The sequence below is a fragment of the Myotis daubentonii genome, chromosome 19 (genome assembly GCF_963259705.1).
Source record: "Myotis daubentonii chromosome 19, mMyoDau2.1, whole genome shotgun sequence".
Classification (NCBI taxonomy): Eukaryota; Metazoa; Chordata; class Mammalia; order Chiroptera; family Vespertilionidae; genus Myotis; species Myotis daubentonii.
The window spans coordinates 3,434,749-3,450,685 of record NC_081858.1 but is presented as its reverse complement, the minus strand read 5'-3'; the positions used below and the strand labels follow the sequence as shown (position 1 = coordinate 3,450,685).

At 46.8% G+C, this 15,937-nt stretch overlaps 1 protein-coding gene across 1 annotated transcript in view; it reads left to right on the top strand.

The window, feature by feature from the left end:
- The window catches only part of UBASH3B (ubiquitin associated and SH3 domain containing B), a 144,756-nt gene that overhangs the window by 115,629 nt on the left and 13,190 nt on the right, over positions 1 to 15,937 (top strand). Inside the window, exons 9-11 of the mRNA XM_059676932.1 lie at positions 755 to 877; positions 10,524 to 10,616; positions 11,765 to 11,909. Coding sequence (XP_059532915.1) covers positions 755 to 877; positions 10,524 to 10,616; positions 11,765 to 11,909 — 361 coding nt within the window. The remainder of the gene's footprint in view (positions 1 to 754; positions 878 to 10,523; positions 10,617 to 11,764; positions 11,910 to 15,937) is intronic.

The following is a 15,937-nucleotide window of genomic DNA, read 5'->3' as shown; positions in this document are numbered from 1 at the left end:
AGTCAAGCTACCTTTATCCAGATCAGCAGTTCTCAACCTGTGGGTTGCGACCCCTTTGGGAGTCAAACGACCCTTTCACAGGGGTCACCTAAGACCATCGGAAAACACATATATAATTACATACTGTTTTTGTGATTCATCACTATGCTTTAATTATGTTCAATTTGTAACAATGAAGTTGGGGGTCACCACAACATGAGGAACTGTATGAAAGGGTCGCGGCATCAGGAAGGTTGAGAACCACTGACCTAGATGGAGTGCTCGCTTCTGGCTAAGTGGGCTGTCGAAAAGCCTGCCATGTGTTTCATTCATAGCCCTCCCTTGGTTGTCTTGAGTGTTAGGGGACAGGTAAGTGTTCTTGTCTCCAGCCTGTGAACGGTCACATGGCCAAGTCAGAGGCAGGAAGGGGCATCCCGATTCCATGGCCGGAGCCCCCCCTCAATTCGCCGACTCACGCTGGTTCCATGTCCCTTGGAGTGGCCTGTTTCACACGGGGAGGCTTACACTTCAGATCAGCCCCTGCTGACGGGTGTCTGGTGACGACTTTCACTTCTTGTCACCTTTGTCAGCAGAATAGAGGAGTGGATTCCCAGACATTCTCACAAAGGAAAAGTGTCGGCCTTGATATTTTCTAGAAAGCTCCATGTAGTCTCTTTGGCCAAAAAAGGAATGGAAATAGAGAGGCTGTCAGGATCAGCAATGAAAATCCTAAGGAAACAAGAAACTCACATAGCCCTGTACGGCTTTTTTCTAGGCCGCTACATTCGCACCAACCTGAACATGCCTCAGAGCTTACCTCAGCGGAGCGGCGGTTTCCGGGATTACGAGAAAGATGCTCCAATCACTGTGTTTGGGTGTATGCAAGCAAGACTAGTGGGTGAGTGTCCCGGAGTAATCGCACAGCTGGCTTGGCCACATGTTCAGGGTTCTGGTTCCAGTGGGCATGCCAGGACACTTCCTGGGAGATTCTATAACTTTTCTACAGATAGTAAATTTCCTCAAGGAATTTCTTCTTTTTTAAAATATATTTTTATTGATTTCAGAGAGGAAAGGAGAGGGAGAGAGAGATAGAGACGTCAATAATGAGAGAGACTCATTGATCGGCTGCCGCCTGCATGGCCCCCACTGTGGATCGAGCCCACAACCCAGGCATGTGTCCTTGACCAGAATCGAACCCGGGACCCTTCAGTCTGCTCTATCCACTGAACCTCACCAGCCAGCGCTCCTCAAGGAATTTCTTATGTAACCATTAAGTTTAGGACACTGCACTGGCACCGGGCACTTTACCGAAGTGAACAAGGTGTGATTCCTATTGAGGGTGTATGGACCAGTGACGGGCAAGGTCATGCCTGGTGTGGCAGAGAGGCCAGCTGCTAGCACACGGGTGAGGAGCAGGGACCCTCGGGGGAGGGGCTGGAAGTTCAGCGGCCAGTTGTCCTTTGAAGATGCTCAGTTCCTGGCAGAGAGCCTGCCACACAGAGAGAGCAGCCTTGTCCGACCCAGTGACCTCACTGCGCTGATGCTCACTCTTTGTGCAAGGCAGTGCCAGGTGCTGAGGATCCAAGCAGGAGTCCCCACCCTCAGGGAAACACCTGTAAGTACATAAATGCCTCACAATGTAGCACCCAAAAATAAAACAGTGTGTACAGAATTATGGGAGCACGGGGGAGGCGGGGGACCCAAGATGGCAGTGGAGTAGGTGCAGGTTACACTCACCTCCTCCCAGGATCAAACTGGAATCACAACTAACTTGTAGAACACTAAACCTGAATGACCAACTGAAGACAAGTTGAACAGAAGTCTTATAACCAAGGACTTACAGAAGAAGCCACACTGACACGGTCAGAAGGGCAGAGACAGGCCAAGGGCTGGCCCTGCTCCCAGCGGGCGGCTATCCCAGCCGCACAGGTCGCCAGGCTCCCCAGCCCAGAGCAGCAGAGCCGGAAAGAGGAGCCCACATAATACCTGGCTGTAAAAATCAGCACAGGTTCTGTCTGCTAGGAAGAGGCAGGAGTCTCCTGAGAAACCCAGGTGCCCTCTTAAAGGGCCAAACACACAAAATATCATTTGCAGCCAGTTACCCTGGGCTCCCACAGAAGAAGGCGGCTTGGAGCAAATATGGAATCGTGTGGCTGCCGAGAGAGCTGAAGGGACAGCTACCAGGGTCCAGGTGCTGAGTCCCTCTCCAACACCGCGCACAAACACCATCATTCTTGGATTGATGCGCCCATAGAGCATCGCCCTGGGAATGCAATAGTCCCGCCCTCCCGACTCCCCGTTGCCTGGCCCGACCAAGCTCATGCCAGCCGAGGCCTCAGTGCACACTCCGTGGACGGCTCTGAGGGTCCGCACAGCTCGGGGGGAGACTGAGGCGTGTGGCTCTATGGCATGGGCCATTTTTCCCTCACACACACCCTGGCACCACCGTTCCTGTGCAGGGCCTCCCTTCACATGGCCAAATCCTGGTTTCTTTGGGCCTGAGGAACTCTGCTGGCCTCACCCTCCATCCCTGAGAATACACCCCCAAAAAGGTCAGCAAGCACACAGCAGGTGGCAGCTGTTGTGCCCAGATTTCAAAGTTCCCAAGACCCCCAGGGAGCCAGTCAGTCCGATGCAAAAGCAAAGAGTCATCTATTTCAAACCCGGGTTTGGCTCCCCTGCCACACTCACCGATGCAACGGTAAGCTCCAGTGGCCAAGAGAGAGAGAGGCCTGATGGGACAGGGGGTTTTAAAGGGGGGTGGAGTGAGGGCAGGAGAGGGGACTGTGGGCCCCGCCGATTGGCCAGGCGCGAGTCGGGTCATCTCTATGGTGCGCACGTCCCTTGATTGTCATTGGTTAGTTTAAAGAAATCCTGGGCGTGGCCAGCAGGGGCTTGGGCTTCCGGGAAGAAGGCACTCTCCTGAGCACATGGCGGCCGCCCCAAAAATGGAGGACCCAGGGCAAGATGGAGGGCGCAGTCCTAGCCCCCCACAAGGCGAGCTGAGCCCGGGCTCCAGGGGCCAGTCCGGTTGCTGGGGGTCCAGTAGATCCACCAGTTCCAGCCCAGGCAGGAAGTCCACGTCCTCCATCTCGTTCCCGGGGGCGTCGGCGATCGCCTCCTCCTCCATTTCCTCGGGCGAGGGCACGCGCCCCGCCCCGCCGCTGCTGCCGCGTGGGTCCGGTCCGGGGGCGGCGGGCGGGTGGCAGCCTGCGCCGGGCTCCCGCCGTGGGCTGGGGAGTCGGTGCCCGAGGCCGCCAGCAGCGTGGTCAGGCCCCGGGACGACTCGCCCTTTCAGCAGCTGGCTTTGGTGAACCCTCAAACTTTTGCTTCTGGCGCAGCACTAATGTGCACTTGAACCTGTATCAGCCTGATGAGCAGCTCTTGCGTTGACCTGTTGACTCACTGAGAACCTACCTCACGCAAATCTCGTATCACCAGAAACTCGTTCAGTTCCTGAGCCTAACAGCAAGCAGCAGGCTAAGGCAGGTGGAGGAAAGTCTTGGGGTGCCTTGGGCCTTTGACTAACCTGTCCGCAGGGCTTGGCAGGAGCCGGCCTTGGGGCACAGCTTTGCTGATTCCACACTCACCCAGGCACAACAGAGACAACCACAAAACATGGATTGCTTTGCAGCTCCTAACAGGCAGCCCAGGGCCAGTCACAGGCAGCTTCTGACATTGACCTGCACTGGAGACTCTCCCAAGAGGCCCCGGAACCAACACACCCTGCGGGATTCAGACCACGTCAAAGCATGACCCAATTAGCTCCACAAGCCACACACCCAAAGGGAGATCTCAGCAGGCACCAGACCCCATGGAGGCAAATCCCGCTTCAAGTGGTCAGCCTCCCCGCAGCAGTTAGCACAGCGTGGTTGGGGTCAGTTCTCACAGGCAGCCACCCTGAGGGTCAACCTCACCCACACAGGGGCCAAAAACAATAGACTCAACTACAACAGCAGGGCTCACATAATCCACACAAGGGACACTCCTGGACTGAGCCCCATAGAACCTACTACTAGACTGGGAGACATAGCAGATCTACCCAATACACAGAAACAAATACAGAAAGGCACTCAACATGGGGAGACAAAGAGGCATACCCAATGAAAGAACAGGAGAATCCACAGGAAAAAAAATGAATTAGAGACCACCTACCAGAAACAGAGTTCAAAACACTGGTCATAAGGATGCTCAAGGAACTTGGGGGGAAATGGATTAACTTAATGAGAACTATAACAAGTACATAGTAAGCATAAAAAACATGAAAAAGAACCAGTCAGAAATGAAGAATAAAATATCTGAAATGAAGACTATACCAGAAGGAATGAACAGCAGGTTAGATGAAGTGGGGATCTCATCAGCAATTTCAAAGACAAGGTAGCAGAAAACACCCCAATGAGCGCAGCAAAATCTAAAAGGAATTTTTAAAAATGAGGATAGCTTAAGGCATCTCTGGGACAACATGAAGTTGAAAGCATCTGCATCATAAGGGTACCATCAGGAGAAAGAGACAGCAAGCGATTGAGAACTTCCTTGAAAATGACTGAAGATTTCCCTTACCTGGTGAAGGAAAAAGACACAAGTTCAGGAAGCGCAGAGTCCCAAACAAGATGAACCTAAAGAGGCAGGCCCACACCAAGACACATCATAATTAAAATGCCAAAGGTTGAAGAGATAATTTTAAAAGTAGCAAGAGAAAACGTTAGTTACCTACAAGGGAGCTCTCATGAGACTATGAGCGGATTTCTCAACAGAAAATTTGCACAAAGTATTCGAAGTGATAAAAAGCAAGGACCTATCTACAACCAAGAGTTCTCTACCTAGCAAGGCTCCCATTTAAAACTGAACGAGAAAAAAAGAGCTTCCCAGACAAGAGAAGGTAACAGAGTTCATCACCACCAAACCACTATTACAAGCAATGTTAAAGGGACTTCTTTAAGAAGAAAGAAAAAACAGAGGAACATAAATATCTATCCAATATAATAAAATGGTAATATGCAAGTTGACCCTAAGGGCAGAATGACCAGTTGCTATGCTGTGCACTGACCACCAAGGGGCAGATGCTCAATGTAGAAGCTGCCCCCTGGTGGTCAGTGTGCTCCCACAGGGGGAGATCCATTCAGCCACAAGCCGGGCTGATGCTGCAAGCGCAGTGTCAGTGGCGGGAGTTGAACATCCCCCGAGGGCTCCCCAGCTGCCAGAGGGATGTTTGACTGCCAGCTTAGGCCCAGTCTCCTGCGGAGCAGGCCTAAACTGGGAGGTGGACAGCTCCCCAGGCCTCCTGGACTGCGAGAGGGTGCAGGCCAGGCTGAGGGACCGCCCCCTCTCCCTGAGTGCATGAATTTTCATGCACCAGGCCTCTACTATATAATAATAAAAGCGTAATATGCTCATTAGACCAGACATTCTTCCACACGCTCAATGCAAGAGCTGCCCCCTGGTGGTCAGCGTGTTCCCACAGTGGGAGTGCTGCTCAGCTAATTGACCCATCCTGGCAGCCCATCAGCCCAGTGGCAGCCATTTACTCCCTCAGTAGTCCTGCAGGTCCAATCTCTGGAGAACGGGCCAGGCCCCAACAGACCAGCACCACCAGACTGGCACCGCTGGACTGGTACCACCAGCATGATCCCAACAGCACCACTGGCCTCCTGGAAGTTGGCCTTGGGCACCATGGCCGCTTCTCCTCCCTAGACACTCTGCAAGGAAGAAACAATATAAAAGTGGCTGCCAGTTGGCTCCTGACAACTGGCACGAACATCAACGGAATGGGTCTGGATCCCGGGCCAGCAAGGGCATCCCACCTGCTGCCAGGATGGCCAATCCCCTCCCAGGCCCCGGGCCCCAGCCCCCTCAAGACGGGCACCAGATGCAGGGCTCATGACTGGCTGGCGAGTGCTGCTGCGGCAGTGCAAGCCTCTCCCAATCAGGACTGACTGGGTGTGAGCCCCTGGCAGGCAGGAGTGGCAGGTGGCGTTGGACAGCCGGTTTTGGCCCAATCCCCGTGGGCCATGCCAAGGGACCCCACCAGTGTGCGAGTTCGTGCACCGGGCCTCTAGTGAATAATAAAATGGCAATAAATACATACCAATCAACAATCACTTAAAATGTAAATGGATTTAATGCTTCAATCAAAAGATACAGGGCAGCTGAATGGATAAGAAAACAAGGTATGTATATGCTGTCCATAAGAGACCCACTTCAGATTGAAAATAAATTTGACAAAATAGCAGGATTCAAAATCAATATTCAGAACTCTTTTTCATTTTTATACACTAATAATAAACTCTCAGAAAGGAAAACTTAGATAATAATCTCATTTACAATGGCCTCATACAAACAAACTACCTAGGAATAAATTTAACTAAGGAGCTAAAAGACTTATACTTAAAATTTTATAAGACTGAAGAAAGAAATTGAAGAAGATATAAATGGAAGTATATACCATGCTCATGGATAGGAAAATTAACATAATTTAAATGTCCTTGCTACCCAGAGCAATCTATAGATTCAATGCAATTTCTATCAAAATATCAATGGCATTTTTCCCAGAACCAGAACAAATAATCAAAAAAATTATGTGGAACCACAGAAGACCCCAACTAGCCACAGCAATCTTGAGAAAGAGGAACAAACTTGGAGGTATCAAATACATACTACCAGTCTATAGTAATCAAAACAGCATAATATTGGCATAAAGACAGACATATATATATAGATCAATGAACCACAGAGAATGCAGAACCCAGAAATAATCCCATACCTGTGTGGTCAATTAATATTTGACAAAGGAGGCTAGAACATGCAAATGAGTTAAGACAGTCAATAAGTGGCTTTGGGAAAATTGGACAGATACATAAAAAATAAAATGAAACTAGACCATCTTCTTACCCCATATGCAAGAATAAACTAAAATGGATTAAAGACTTAAACCTGGCTACCGTAAAAGTTTTAGAAGAACTGCCGTAAAGGGAACCATTAGAAAGGGAAACTAAGGAAGTAGAATCTCTGATATTTCTCTTAGCAATGTATTTTTCTGATATGCCTCCTTGGGCAAGAGAAGCAAAAGAAAAAAATAAACAAATGGTACTACATCCAACCAAAAAGTTTTCGCACAGCAAAGGAAACCATCAACAAAACAGAAAGACAACTGCTCTAACCGTTTTTGGCTCAGTGGATAGAGCATCCGCCTGCAGACTGAAGAGTCCCAGGTTCGATTCCAGTCAAGGGCATGTACCTTGGTTGCGGGCACATCCCCAGTGAGGGGTGTGCAGGAGGCGGCTGATTGATGCTTCTCTCTCATCCATGTTTCTAACTCTCTATCCCTCTCCCTTCCTCTCTGTAAAAAACCAATAAAATATATTTTAAAAAACCCAAACAAACAAAAAAACACAAAAAGACAACCTACTTAATGGGAAAATATATTTGCCAGTGATACATCAGATAAGGGGTTAATATACCAAAATTTATAAAGAATTCATACAACTCAACACTGAAAAAGAAAACCTGATTAAAAAATGTGCAGAGGTTGCCCTGACCTGGTTGTTCAGTTGGTTGGAGTGTTATCCCAGACTCCATAGGGTTGCAGGTTTGATCCCTCCTCTGGTCTTGTATGGGTCGCAACCAATTGATGTTTCTCTCTCACATTGATGTTTCCCTCTTTCTCTCTCTTCCTCTCTTTCTAAAATCAATAAAAACATATCCTCAGGTGAGGATAAAAAAATAAATAATGGCCTGGGACCTGAATAGACACTTCAAAAAAGAGGACATGCAGATGCCCAATAGACATGAAAAGATGCTCAGTGTCACTCATCAGAGAAATGCAAATTAAAACCAAAATGGCTCTCATCAATAAATCAACAAACAACAAGAGTTGGTGAGGATGTGGAGAAAAGGGAACCCTCATCCACTGTTGGTGGGAATGAGGATTGGTGCAGCCACTATGGAAAACAGTATGAAGTTACCTCAAAAAATTAAAAATGAAACTGCTCTATGACCTAACAATTCCACTTCTGGGCATATATCCAAAAAAAAAACCAACAAAAAAAAAAACACACACACACACCAAAAAACACCAAAAACCCAAAACACTAATTTAAAAGAATATAAACACCACTGTGTTCATTCCAAAATATGGAAGCAACCCAGCATCCATCAAAGGACAAGTGGCTAAAGAAGAGCTGGTACATATATAAAATGGAATATGACTCGGCCATAAAGAAAAAAAATGGAATCTCACCATTTGGACCTAGAGGGTATTATGCTAAGTGAAAAAGTCAGTCAGAAAAAGACAGATACAGAACAGGATAAATGAACAAACAACATAGAAACAGATTCATAGATACGGAGAACAGATTGCTAGTTGTCAGGGAAGAGGTAGGTTGAGAGGACTGAGTAGAAAGGTGAAGGATCTGGGGTTAGCCGTGACCAGCATGGCTAGAGAGTGAATGAGGCCTGAGTAGGGGTGACTGGGAATTGAGAAAAAGAGAGAGACAGACACAGAGACAGTAAGTAAATCTCGGACCAGGTGGGACACTGTTCTCCGATAGAGAGACAGTGACTCAGAGCTAGTGCAGCGCAGTTATTATAGACAGCTTGATACCAGGAAGTTTTACTAGAGTTTAAGACAAAGGAAATTATGTGAAATCATGCTCTAAAGATCAGGCTGCATTCTTCGTTCTTGTGGCTTCTCATAATTGTCAGGCCTGGCTGGATGCAGATAATTGCATCTGCCTCGGCGCCTGAGTGAACCAGATAATGGCACCCAACCCCTGGTGCCTGAGCTAAAAGTCAGGACTGACAACATTCCTGCCTTTGGCGAGGTATGTTCCCAGGACATGGCGCTGCTGTCGCTGCTAGATTCAGCTGACACCCTTTGCCCAGGTGCTCTCCCAGGCACTCTCTACAGAAGGGACTAAGAAGTACAAATTGGTAGTTACAGAGCAGTTGTGAGGATGCATATTACTGCACAGGGAATACAGTCAATAATCTATATAAAAAAAGCCTAAGCGACCATCCGATCGGTAGCTATGATGCGAAGTGACCACCAGGGGGTAGACACTCAACACAGGAACTGCCGAGCTGCGGTGACTTGGCAGCTGTGGTTCTCGGGTGACGCACCTGGAACCAGAGAGGAAGGAGCCCGATTCCAGGGGACCCCTTGGGGGATGTCAGAGAGCTGGATTTGGCCCGATCCCCACAGGCCAGGCTGAGGGACCCCACTTTCCAGAGGGGCCCTGCTCACTCCGCAGATGCCCTTTGAGCCCCAGTGTCTCCCCAGGTGCAGCTGGCCGGAGAGGGACTGCGGGAGGTTGGCTCCAGGGCATGCCCAGCCCTCTTGCCCAGTCCTGCCCTGCTGGCCACCTTCTATTTAATTTCCTTTCAGTGTGCACGTGTCTGTGCACTGGGCCTCTAATATTGTAATAACTGTGCATGGTGCTGGGTGGGTACAGGAAATGTCAGGAGGGGCATCTTGCAAATATGACTGTAACCACTGTGCCGTACACCTGAAACTAATACAAAATCACATTGAATGGAAACTGTCATTGAAAAACAAAATTTAAAAAGACTACATTGATTTCAACCTTCTCATCAAAAGGAAAAGAATTATGTGGGCACAAAGGGGGGAAGAGAGGTAAGCTGCGATCTGAGTCAAAGCCAGCTGGATAGAGAAGGAGAAGGAGGGAGGGAAGGGCATCCCCGGGGGAAGAGCAACAGGAAGTCAGAGACAAGAGCAGCAGCACGGAGTGTGGGGGGATGGGCTGTCTGGGTTCTGGAGCGTAGACTGTGGGCAGGGCAGCAGAAGAGGCTGGATGACGGATAAAGACCAGTCCGGGGAGGACCTTGCCCACTGTGAGGGGGTTTGGACTTTATCCAGTGGAGGGAAGCAGCGGGTTCCAGGAGACAGTGTTGAAGTATTGGGTGTTGAGATTTACCTCCGGTGTCCAAGAATATGGCCAAGAATGTGTTTAGCATAAAATTAAATCAAGACCCGATTTTGAGAATATAAACCCTCCTGCTTTTAAGACAAACTTGAAATCAGAGCATTATCATGCTTCTAGATCTCCGAGATCAGTGATGGCGAACCTTTTGAGCTCGGTGTGTCAGCATTTTGAAAAACCTAACTTAACTCTGGTTAAGAAATTTTTTGATATTTGCAACCATAGTAAAACAAAGACTTATATTTTTGATATTTATTATATATATTTAAATGCCATTTAACAAAGAAAAATCAGCCGAAAAAATGAGTTCGCGTGTCACCTCTGACACGTGTGTCATAGGTTCGCCATCACGGTCCTACATGGACACTTTGTCACTTGGTAGCACCAGAGAGAAGGAAAGAAAAAGACGAAAAGGAGTCTTTTGGCTTCTTTGCCTAGAAATACATCTCTCTCTAGCAAAGGATTTGTTGGAAACAAAATAAAAAGGCAGAAACTGCTGGCTGTAAGTAATCCCTCCCAGAAAAGGCGAGGTCAGCAGGCCCCCTGCCCCTTGCCCACATGGAGGCTGAGTCCCTCGGATTGATTCTCCTTTGGTTTTCTTTGCAGGCGAAGCCTTATTGGAAAGTAACACCACAATTGACCATGTCTATTGCTCCCCATCCCTGCGCTGTGTTCAGACTGCACACAACATCTTGAAAGGTAAGACTTGGTAAAGGTCAACCAGTCCGTCCCTCTGTCTCCAGGCAGATTCCCAGACTCATGGGATATTAGCCACGTCAAAGCTTCAAATTTGGAATTTTTAGCGATGATTCTTTTGGAAGATGTCTCTATAAAAGTCCCCAAACCATATGCTGCCAGCATAAAGTGTGATGAGAGGATGTATACAAGTAATTTTTTTGAAAATGTTTTTCTTGGGTGAACGGCAGGCATGTGAAGTATTGTCGTCTGGCAGTTGCTTAGAGCCTGCAGCGCTCTGAACAGGCCACTCCCCCACGGAGCTATTCCTCCTGCTCCCAGGAGCAGTGCTCCTGCTGCCTGCAAACCTCAGGCGTCTGGTTTCCTCACTGGCATGTGAAAGCACCATTGCTCTGCAGGTGCTCAGCGTTCACCCTGAAATCCCAGGAGCTTGAGTTCCCGGGATCGCCATTCTCATTTTGCTGGAAAGAAAACTAGAAGAAACCACGTGGGGCTGTTTACTTACACCAAACAAAGGAACTCGCCAGAAATAGCTGCACCTACAAGTAATTTACACGGTATTAGACTCCTACTCATTAGTCTTAAGTAAACCAAACTTGGCTTAAGGCAATATAAAGAGAGTTAATAGGGGCCAATTCCCACTCTGAGGGTAATTACACAGCAATAAAACACGAACTTGTGTGCTGGCATTGTAAATATTCAACATTGGATACTCTGATAGAGAAAGTGAATTTACATGGTATTCAAATAAAGTGAAAGCTACTGTAGGCTAGTGGATGCTAAGAGAATCTCTGAAGTTTCTTCATAAGACAGTCTGGGCACTTACTTGTGAAAAGGAATCAATAGTCACAGAACTGTGTAAGTTATGGGGATAATGACTTGTGTTTTTTTTCTAAACCACACGCCACTTCAAACTAGCGTACATCCATTCTGGTGGCGTGGCCCAGTATTCAACTCATACATTTGTAACTCCAAAAATTAAACACCTGGTCCAAACCTATATGCTTCCACTTTATTTTGCTCTGTAATAGTATCTGGTTGAAAAGAGAATGGAAGGTTGACCAGAATTTTTATAACAATTTGTCCTCCCTTTGCTTTTTCTCTGAGAGCATAGTGGCATTTCCTTCACCTTCATTTTATTTTACCTCAAGGTTTACAACAAGAAAATCACTTGAAGATCCGTGTGGAGCCTGGCTTATTTGAGTGGACAAAATGGGTCGCTGGGAACACATTACCTGCCTGGATACCTCCGTCAGAGCTGGCAGCAGCCAACCTGAGTGTTGATACAACCTACAGGTAACCCCGACCTGCTGCTTCCTGAGCCCAACATGCAAGTACTTTCTACAGCAGGCCAGCTCCTCAGGGAGATGAAGGACCAGACAGAGCCCACAGGCAGTGATCCACGTTGCTGGCGGCCAGGCTGTGATATCAAACACCCAAACTGGAAGAAGCCAGAACCCTCCTGTATTTAGCTTCCTTTAGATTATATCCCCCATGCACAGTGGATTTTCCTGACTGTATTCTACCTCTTTCAGGAAATAATAAAACCACTTTGTGTCCCAGGGCCAGGCACCAGCCAATGAGGAGACAGTTCCAGAAGCTTGTTGGGAGATAAGGGAAGTGACCATGTCTTAAATTGTCATATTTAATTTTTCAAAACATTTTTTATTGATTTGAGAGAGAGGAAGAGAAACATCGATGCGAGAGAAACATCGATCAGTTGCCTCCCGCAAACACCCTGACCAGGAATAGAACCAGACAACCAACTGGGCCACACCGGCCAGGGCTCAAAGCGTTTTTAATTCTCTTTATCACTTATTATTGCCATCATCCCAGAATATAGACAAGCCACTTTTATCTATAAGAGAATGCAGTGGCTTTGCCTAAAGTTGTACGTCTAGTGGACACGTATCAGTAATAATCACAACAACTAGCCTTTATTGATCATTCTCTGCATGGGAAGGACTGTGTAAGCTCCTTTACAGTCTTCTCGTCCTCAGGCCTTGGCTTTTCTCCATTTAACCCAGTGGTTCTCAACCTTCTGGCCCTTTACATACAGTTCCTCATGTTGTGACCCAACCATAAAATTATTTTTGTTGCTACTTCATAACTGTAATGTTGCTACTGTTATACATCGTACTGTAAATATCTGATATGCAGTATGGTCTTAGGCGACCCCTGTGAAAGGGTCATTCAACCGCCAAAGGGGTTGCCACCCACAAGTTGAGAACCGCTGATTTAACCAGACTGTGCTGAGGTTAAAAAGAAGTGTTTGTACATTGATCACAAGTGAATAACCCAGATGTAAACAATTCAGAATTAACCAATAATGATATAGTTACATTAACTCTCAGAAATTCACTCAGACATTTGCAAAATGTCTTTGAGGAGAGACACATACATAGTCACAACTGTTATGGTGGGAAATTAAGTTCATATTTCTTAGGGCAGAATTTAGAACAAGTGACCAATATAAGCAGAGATTTCTTCCCTGTGATATCCTTTGACCTTGCATTTCAGATACCTACCCAAACCACAAATTAAGCCATATGAGTTTCTGGCTAAGGTAGGATAAAACATCTTTTTTCCCCATGCTCATGTTCCTGCTCTGCAAATAAGATCTCATAGAACCCCATAAATAATTAATGTGCCTACTTCTTGCTTAGAGGAATTCGCATTCCTTAAAAATCAAATCAAATCAATCAGATCCCTTACTAATATCCTTCACATTTTGTCCTGTCCACACTATGGCCACTGGTTTTTTATTCTTTGAGGAAAACAGCAACAAGCTGTTGTCTCATGCCAACAGTCATCATCTTTCTGGCCCGGAAGGAGGGTGAATTGCTGCCAACGTCGGTAAAACGATTTCCCCGCTCACCACCCAGCAGCTCTCAGGTCCACTTAGGCCACCTCTGTTCTCAGCTTTCCCCTTAAGTGAGTCCTGCAGTTTTTCCCAAGCTGCTTTACAGATATCGCCAGGATCACTCTATCTGCGAGCCTGAATGCATGCAGACACCCCCAGGCACACAGACCTCACACCCCATTAGTAGTACAAGCCGAATGATGAACGCCAGGAACCCGGGAGTCAGAACAGGGTCTCTCTCTATTCCAGATTTTCTCTTCCTCTACAGAAAATGAAAATTCAATCATTTTGTGTTTAAGAGGGGAAAAGGTTCAGCCTCTAATTTTATAAATCAGTTGTGAAAGTCAATAATTTATCACTTGCTTCAGCATGTGAGAGTTACCACCTTGGGTTAAATTTTCTCTGAAATTAGTTATGCAAAGGATTGGGCCTTTAGAAGCAAGCAGTGGTACAGATGATTGAAGAAACATAGTGATAGGCAAGGACTGACAGGGTGTTATAGGTAAAGCAGGCACTGTTTGAAGAGCCCTGTCACCTTAGAGCAGGATGAGGCAGGGCTGGGAGGCAGGTTAAGGGAAACTAACCAGGCTGGCGACTGATCTCCAGTCACATCACCTCCAGGCAGCAGACCTCACCTGGGCGCGGGGGCAGAAAGCATCTCCAGTCTTAGGGAGCGGGACCCAGAGGAGCAAGGCAGACAAGATATATACAACATGGATGGAGCTTCAGAATAAGGTCTTGACTGGGTGTGTTAGGAAATAGTGGGGGTGGGGGGAACCATGGATCCAGAGTGTTATAGGGGCGATGGCTCAAACTTTGTTGTGGGGCTCAAGGCAGAAGCCTCGCCCAAGCAAGGTGAGGAGGCGAGCGTTTATGGAGAGAATCATATTCCAGGGATGGTGCCTGATTCCCCAGAGCTCCGGGTTCCAGGTCTAGTTGGTGGTTGGCGGCCACCTGGCACTGAGTATATGTGTCCTGCAGGTGTGGCTAGAGCATGGTACATGCTGCTGACAGGGTGGGAAATCTTTGGCTCTGTCCCATGCCCATCAGGACTGGTGGCTCCAACATGGAGGCCCTTCATAGGTCCGACTTCAAGTCAAGAAATGCCAAAGGCAAGAGCTGGCCAGGAGGAACTGGATCTCAGCAGCCACTTGCTCTTTACTTACAATGTGGTTTCACTCTTTAAATGACTGTCTGGACCGTACAAAGAGGCCTTTTCTCCTGAGGGAAGGGAAGTGCAAGACCAGGACTGGATGAGCGGTTGGGGTGGTGAGAAAGAGTTTGCTCCAGAGCAGTGAGGTGCATCCTAATGAGTGGCCACCATGTCTCTCCCCAGCCCTCAGGGTGTTCTGAGATTCAGAGGCTATTTCCTAGAAGTGTGAGGTCAGGTTCTTTCAAATGGAACAACAGTGTTTCTCTCTGGACAGTAAACCCAAGTGCACAGAGGGGCAGCCTTGAGGAGGACACCGTCAAAAATTTACATGGTCCAGAATGGAGGACAAGTTCACAGGCTTTGATCTCAGGCCCCCATTCAAATCTAAGCTCTGAAGAGTTGCTAATGGCATAAACATAGGCAAGTCATCTGCAGCCTTTCTGAGGCTCAAAAAATAGAACTGTAGATTAATATTCCTGATGAATATAGATTTAAAAATTCTGAACAAAATATTAACAAACCAAATTCAACAGCATATTAAAAGGATCCTACATCACCACCAAGAGGGATTTATCCCTGTGAGGCAAGGGTGGTTCCGAACACAAACTCAGTTAACATGATACACAGACACCCCTTTAGTTGGGTAAAAGATAAGTGTGATTTTATCATCTCAATAGATTCGGGGGGGAAATTAGACAAAACACACCATCTTTTCATGATAAAAATGCTCAACAAATTTGGTATAAAAGCAACATAACAGTATAAAGGCCACATATGACAAGCCCACAGCTAACATCAGACCCAATGGTGAAAGGTTGAAAACTTTTTTTCCAATATTAAGAACAAGATAAGGATGCCAACTTTTCCCACTATGATTATAATACTGGAAGTCCTAGCCAGAGAAATCAGGCAAGAAAAAGAAATAAAAGTCATCTCAATTGAAAAGGAAGAAGAAAAGTTGTCTCTGTTAGAAAATGATAGGCTATATTGAAAATCCTAGAGATCCTCATGAAGCTGTCAGAACTAATCAACAAATTCAGGAAAGTTGCAGGATACAAAATCAACTTACAGAAATCAATTTTTTTATACACTAACAATGACCCATCTGAAAATAAAATAAAATAGGCCCATCACAATAGCATCAACAATATAATACTTAGGAATTAATTTATCCAATGAGGTAAAATATCTGTACACTGGAAATGAGAAGACTTTGATGAAAGAAACTGAAGACACAAATATACCCCATGCTCATCAATTGAAAGAGTTAATCTTGTTAAACTCTCCATACCACCCAAAGGCATCTAT